Here is a 7,342-nt window from a genome sequence, read left to right as displayed (position 1 = left end):
CCCTTTAAAAAGCTGAAAACCACTAATCAAAACAACAAACGCAAAATTACAAAAATACAATTGACCAATCAAAAATAGAATGATGCAGTGTCTACCAATCACTGTTAGGCAGGTATATTGCGTACGGACTCATGGTAACCAATGCACGACAAGCCTATGACTGGCCAATGAGAAAAAACAGTTATCGGTTTGCTATCCAGTCAGAAGACAGACGAGATTGGAGGGAGGACGCGCCAATTCTGCGAGTCTCAATCCATCCGGCAAGATGGCTGCCTCGCTTTGTCTAACCGGGTCTGGTTAAATTGCAATTTTGTAGAGAAACAGGTTTTGGTTTGACTTAGATATCAACACTAATGAGAGGCAAAGCGCGCACCTCGTGTTTTTGATCAGCAAGAGATGACTGAAGAGCACAAGAGGTAAAAGTAAACAAAATCACTTCGGGTTTGTTTTTTTATGTTTTTTTAAATATATTTTGTGTACCGGGCCTTTTTTTTCTGAGCGATGAAGCCAGAGAGTTCGTGTCCGGAATTTTGCATCATGACCCGGTTCCTGTACAAGTATTTATGGTTCTGAAAATGGCATTGCATGTCGACTGTGAAAGAAACAAAACAGACAATGGTTGGGAAAAATATATATGAACCATCCTACTTTGGAGAGTAGGCTGGACAGTGCTAATAGTTAAGCAGAAAAGCAGGCCATTTTGTTTCTCACTCACACCAAATAGGTTTATTTGTCAATTATTTTATCTCTGTGCATCTGATTCTCACGGAACACATGATTTGAAAGTAAAAAGCGCTGTCCATTCGCATTCCTTGACGCATGTCATGTGAGAACATATGAGGATGCTTTTGTTTGTATATTTCAATTACTATGATCATTTTCGTTAAATAATTTAGCAATATCGCTACGTTCCTCTTTTAGCACCTTTCTATATTATGAGTGCTTATATAAGTTAGGGGCATTGTTGTTCTTTGTAACAAGAGAATCGCTTAATTGACAGACATCGGCTGTACCGGTCTTTCTGCAGTGTAAGTGGAATTCACGGTTGCAGATTTATAGTAGGTCTTCAGTATCACAAAATGAAGGAAGTAATATTTTGTCGACAAAAAAAGCCGTGTATTTGTTGTGAGAAAACAAATACTGTTCTCTGTTGTTAGATGCCCATCATAATTCAGGATCTGTTCTTGACAGTAGTTGAACTTTGCAGGTAAGATCCTGAAAGTATGGCGTCTTCATTTAAAATAGGTGCATGTCATGTGCTGTCAATTTCTGAGTCGGCTGAACATAACAAAGTTGTAGTTTTATTCTGCATGCATTTTCATTGTGTATGGAGCATCAGTTTCTGTGCCCATTATACGATACTATGATAAAACACTACCACATGTAAATGGTGTCGCAAGATAATATTGCTTAGTTGAAAGATGCACATCTAGTATCAAATACAGATGTTTCGTATGGATGTTTGTGCAAGTTATCCAGTGGTGCAATGAACAGTTGCGAAGTTCAAAGCTTTTAACTCTCTACATATGCCATGCTGTAACTGGGGGGAATTGTCTGTTTGATTCTACTGTGCTGGGAAGCAGTATTTATCTATTTGTATATTAACATGTGCACACAGTGTGTTATGCACAGTGGAAATATTAATATATAGCGTGGTGGCTCATTTAAGTGACAAATCGTTGAAAAGGAGTAGGACAAAGTATGCGCGATCAGTGGTGCACAGGGACTGACCTAGTAAAAGCACTGCTGTGTGGAGTGCTGGGCAAGTCTTGCAAGGCTCAAATCCTGTTTATGTTGCTAGTCATCGCAGGGTGTGTTGATTTAGCCTTCCAGCAGTTTAATGAGAACATTTTACTAGGGATAGTTTATCACATTGTGCTGTAGTGACTCCTAGCTGGCTTAGGGTCAATCAAGTTAAGATTGTTATTATCTGAGTCACACTTGAGCACAGACCTAGGCTGGTTTTGGCCATGTGTGTGCGTGCATAACCCAAACTGTAGTGTGTGCAAAAAAATATCCCAGTGCAATTAAGCCCGTCCTGTCTCCAGTACTATATCCCATTTATGTTCAAGGTCATTTTATTTAAGAAACCAAGACTGTAAATACATTTTGGTTAGTGATACTCTTTGAGTCACACTTAAAATAAATAAATCAATTTACATGCATTGAAGGCCACACAATGCATTTATGTTTTCAAACAAAGGGTGGAAGGTATCAAAATCACACCAAAATATATGTAAAATAATAAAAATAAAGTACAGAAGTTGAGCATACATTAATTGCTGTCCTGAAGTTTTTTTTGTTGGACTTCTGTTATAACATCTGCTATTTTAATTTCCTTGATTTAGTATTGCAAATTTTTTTTTTTTTTGACTCGATGGCTGAAATCCCAGGTTTTTAGTATGAACAGTGGGACTGAAGTAATACAGCTGGGTTAACACATTACTAAATTTAAAGAGAGTGACCTTTTGAATGCTGTGTTAACCAAGACTGAAGTGTAAATGCACTGCACAAATTAACATTCAAGCTTCGGGTGCTTTGTCAATAAATTAGCTGCCCTGGAAGCTGGTTACAGCTGTTGAGGCCAAAAGACAACCCAACCAACTCTGTGTGTGCGTGCACTGGTTTTATAGCACCTTGCCCCCACACATCCCTGTTGTAGAGATTCAGTCAGATCTCGATCAGTTGTTTGAGGTTATGCTATGGGCAGATGTGCAGCAGTATTATTCCAGTAGATTCCCAAAGTTTTAGAAGCAGATTGTTGGGAACCAAGAATGTTCATAGGTCTGAAATGTCTTTACAGTGACTCTCCAACTTGGACGAGAGAAATATCTACTGCCAACTAACGCTAGCATCTGTCAAAGGGATCTCTAATGTTGTCCCTAATGTATTTTTTGCTGTAGAATTTAAATTTTGCCATGTACACTTTAAAATTGTGCATATTTGATTAGCCAATTTGCATTTTTCATGGAAAACAAAGAACATATGCAATATATTAATAGTTTAGAACTTATTCCAAACCTAACGTGCTCATTCAGTACAAATCAATAGTTATATAGACCTATTTAACGTGAATTGATTTGTCGCAAATTATACCAGTTTATATGCATAATTTAAGCAAAAATATAAAAGATGGTTGTATTATATGGATCTTATCCATAGCTTTAAGCTCTCGTTCATAAAGTCTTAATAGAACTGTAAGAAACTAGGTCATGTATACACAAGTTTAACCTTTACATAAGAAAAAAAGGGGAAGGCATACAGTTGTGCCACTTATTCTCATTACTGTCAGACGACAGTAATAAATGTTGAAGACAGTATTTACAGCAGCTCATCTAAGAGTAGTAGCATATGCTGTGGTAATTGGTGGATAATAACCAAAATGAAACCCGGATTCAAAGAAGGGCCATAGCCTACCGTCTGGACATCTGGAAGCTAGTTTAAATTAGGTGGTTCTGTGAGGAGGTATGTTTATTTTCATTGAGCAAGGTTGTTTCATTTACTGTGCAATTATTGCCATTAGTTTTGTTTGTCTGATTACTTTGTTGCTGCATTCTATCTAAAATGCTGCCGCACATCTCAGTCTCTTTTGAGGCCATGTTGATTTATATAATTGCAAATTTGATAACCAGGAGCTGCAGTTCTATTCAGGTGTGATTTGCACGTGGAAATTGGTACCTGTAAAATTAATTAATTAAAAAAAAGTTAAACATCTCAAAGTATTTTCTTTTCTGTATTGTCCATTTGTGCGATACACTGTATATTGCTATGTGAGTGATGAGCTATTGAGCTTATTATGAAAAAAAAGCATGTTTGTTATTCGGTACAAGTTCAGTTTTAAACTCAGTTCGGTTTTTACTGAAAATTGATTGAATGTCACAAAGTTGCTAAAAAAAACCACAGCAATCATAACTGACTTGCTTAGTTACTCTTGCACAGTTAGAATACGCAGAACAACAACCATAACACTATGCAGGACAGAAAACTAGGATATAGCCATAATTACTGCCGTTCTGAATTCCGTTCTGCTGCACTTATGAAGATCCCTGCTTATTAACATATTTTTTGCTTAAAGAATCAATGGGGAATGCACTTTGAAGTCTGTAGCAAATTTAATTAACCCCCCCACTGTGCTGTAATAAATGGATAATGCATACAAAGATGTGGTTTCTACGAAAGGTACCAACCTATTACAGTACAATTACATTTATAAATATAACTGTGTATATATTTATATATAACTATATCAAAATCACTACACAACATTTCCAAAAAGTTGGGCACTGTCTAAGCGAGGCATTGCAGAATGACATGGGTACCCTTTTCTGTTTCATGAGATTCTGACTTGCTCTAAAGCAGCACAACGATTTTTTGGCCTAGATGACTTTCCAGAGAGATCACTATGCATGCATGCGCATAGAGCGCTCAAGAGCTGTGTGTGTTGATCCTGTGTTTTTTTTTGTTTTTTTTTTTAATTTTATTTATCCCGCTTTTTCATTTGCCATTTTTTGAAACTGTCGTGCAACTTCTGGTGAGGCAGTAAATAAGTGCAAGGCATTTTTGTCATTTTGAAGCAAATACGAACATCTGATTTTTGTATCCGAATACGTGTCAAAATATTTGTTTGAATATTCGGATATTTGTCACAGTACTAATAGATTTGTCTATCTGTCTCATAATTAAACCTAGATATGCGTGTGTGCATGTTTACATAATTCGGTTATATTAAAAAAAAAAAAAAACGAACCTAATTTTGAATGCATTTGAACTATTTTTTTCTCGTACAGACACATGGATAGTTTGCAACTGGTGTGAGGTATTGTCGCAGCAAAAATAGTTTTATGGCTGGACAAATTACATCGCATCTGGTGTGTGGAGACTGTAAATCTGAAAAAAAGGAATGTCCCCTACATTTGACACCATGGCTACAGTATATGACCATATTATCAGTACATGTGTAATACTGTAGTACTGGCTGTATACATGCATTATAGTAAGCTTGGATGATAAACTAGCATGTATAGTGGTAGTACTACTGTGTGTGTTACACTGTACATTTGTACTGGGGGGGGCATGTTGCTTCAACTCCTTTTTCAGGGAATCATAACAGTAGTTCAAAAATACCATGTTGCCTTTTCTAGCAAGGCTCACAGACCGCATTTTATTTCAATTCCATGGTGTAATTCAGTGAGACTGCTGTTTTTGTGTTTCTAAAGGTTGTGAGAAAATGTAGGTTGGTGAACTAACTACAATTAGAGCAAAGGGAACAGAAAATCTAATTATGATTCAGTAAATTGTATCACAGCATTGCTGAATAACATTATTGTATAGAATATGTTCAGTCAGCCTATTTGTAATTTGCTTGGCATATCTTTTAAAAATATCCATATCAGATTACTATTTGGATTCAAGATAAGGATGTGCTTTTGGTTTTGTTTTTTGTATTTTTTGTTTTTTTTCTTCTCGAGGACAACGAATGTGTCACTCTGAATGGAAATACCCACCCTCCATTTTGTTAACTGATGCTACAGTGCCACCTTTAGCACCGGAGTGAATGCAGCAGCTCTCTAAAATGGTAGATATGCAGTCTGTAACCCTTTCATGTCTTATTTTCTTTGTCAGCTAAAGTGTCTCTTATATTCACTACTCACTGCTTAGTCAGTTTTCATGATGTGGTGTTCTTTTGATATTATATATTGTTGAAAGAATCTTTACAGCAAAAGCTATTTGCTGTCTTTTGTAACCCCGTAATTCACAAGTATTTGTATAACAGTATTTAAGATAAACTGGTGATTTTAAATGAAAGCACAGAAGTGGAAGGATCTTAGGGTGAGTCTTGGTTTAAGACTACATTTGTTCCAGTCTTAGTGGTGCTGGAACAAACAAACACATTTTTATTTAAATGTGAGTGACAAATGACCATGTTTGTGTATAGCACGATAAATGTATCAAACTCCATGGAAGCTCTGAAAACAACCGTGGCGCAAATGTGATTTAGTAGGCCATTTATTGTCTTGAAAGTAAACAAGCTTTGGTGCGGATTATAGGCTTGTTAGCTGCGTTTTATGCCATTGATTTTTGCAGTCTCATTGGTACATGGTACAGACCCATGCCCCTGTCTCACATTCCCTTAGTCTAAACACAAGGCAAAGCTAATCTAAACACATCTGGCATTTGTTACTAAAAATAAACAAAACCACCAAATCTAAAACAAACTGATTTAATTTTCATGCAGTGGCAAAGCATACAGGTTGTACCAATTTTGAACAGGTTGATAGGGGACTATGACCTAGGTCTAACAATAATCGATTATTGTGATATTATTGATCATTTGCTTTGTCTTGATTTATTCTTTTGAAATATATTGTCAATGTAATTGTCCATAATCATGTTTGACAGTTTGAAAATTATGTTTTAACCACTGGGCATGTCATGATGTGTTAATTATGAAACCATTCGTTATCGTTTCTACCTTTTTATTGTTTTCGGTTACTTTCCAAAATACTTGACTTTTTTTTTCTGTCACAATAGTAGTAACCTACTTGCACACTTGGTTGTACCTTCTTTCCTTTGTCTTCCTCAACAAAACCCTTATGTTCACGGGAACATTCTTCTGGGGGTTTTGTGGTTTAGGCATTGTTTTACATTTTGCCACAATTTGCAATACTGTTTTAAATTTTCACTGTAATATAGCTTTAAATCCCGCGAACAAGCCTTCTACTGTAGTTGTAATCTCGGTTTAAATCTCGCAAGCGAAGTCTCCAATAGAAATGTTAGTTTGCTGCCACTCTGTAGTTGGGGTGGGTTTAAAGTATTCAGAATTAATCAGTGATAGATACAAGTCAGGAAGGAGGGGCATTGCCCAACTGCACAGAAAGGTAGTTTGTTTTAGTTTTTTTGCAGTAGGCTTTTTTTAATGGGAAAAGGGGTGAAGTCAGTGTGAATTGAGTAACCATTTCCGGTGTCTGATTTAATCGATTTCATTTTTTTGTATCGTGGGGTGTTTTTTTTTTAAATTCATTTTTAATTGGTTAAAACCGAAAATCAGAAGCCCTAATTATATAATGACAATACAATTTACGAGAAGTCCAAAAAAAGTAACGAGCCATACGTTTAAAGCATAAGAACATTAGACAATTTTATGATAGAGGCGCACCGGAGAGCGTGTGTTTGAAAACCCACTGCTGACGCACCATCTACTTCTATTATGTCATGAACTGTATAAACTGGGAACTTCATGTTTTCAGTAGTATGGAAACTCCTGGAACGCAAGGAGTGGCCTGTGACCCAAGATGGCTGCCCATATTAGAGTAATGTGATTTATTTTTTTGGTTTCTGGATG

At 36.4% G+C, this 7,342-nt stretch overlaps 1 protein-coding gene across 1 annotated transcript in view; it reads left to right on the top strand.

Annotated features, from left to right (window-relative positions):
* Nucleotides 1-236: 236 nt before the first annotated feature.
* Nucleotides 237-7,342, top strand: part of LOC121318681 (transcriptional regulator ATRX-like) — an 86,619-nt gene continuing 79,513 nt past the window's right edge. Inside the window, exon 1 of the mRNA XM_041255610.1 lies at nt 237-416. Within this exon, the coding sequence (XP_041111544.1) occupies nt 397-416 (20 nt within the window). The 5' untranslated portion in view covers nt 237-396. The remainder of the gene's footprint in view (nt 417-7,342) is intronic.

This window comes from Polyodon spathula, chromosome 7 (genome assembly GCF_017654505.1).
Source record: "Polyodon spathula isolate WHYD16114869_AA chromosome 7, ASM1765450v1, whole genome shotgun sequence".
Lineage (NCBI taxonomy): Eukaryota > Metazoa > Chordata > Actinopteri > Acipenseriformes > Polyodontidae > Polyodon > Polyodon spathula.
The sequence above is the reverse complement of the archived record's forward strand: the minus strand, read 5'-3'. Positions and strand labels throughout refer to the sequence as shown.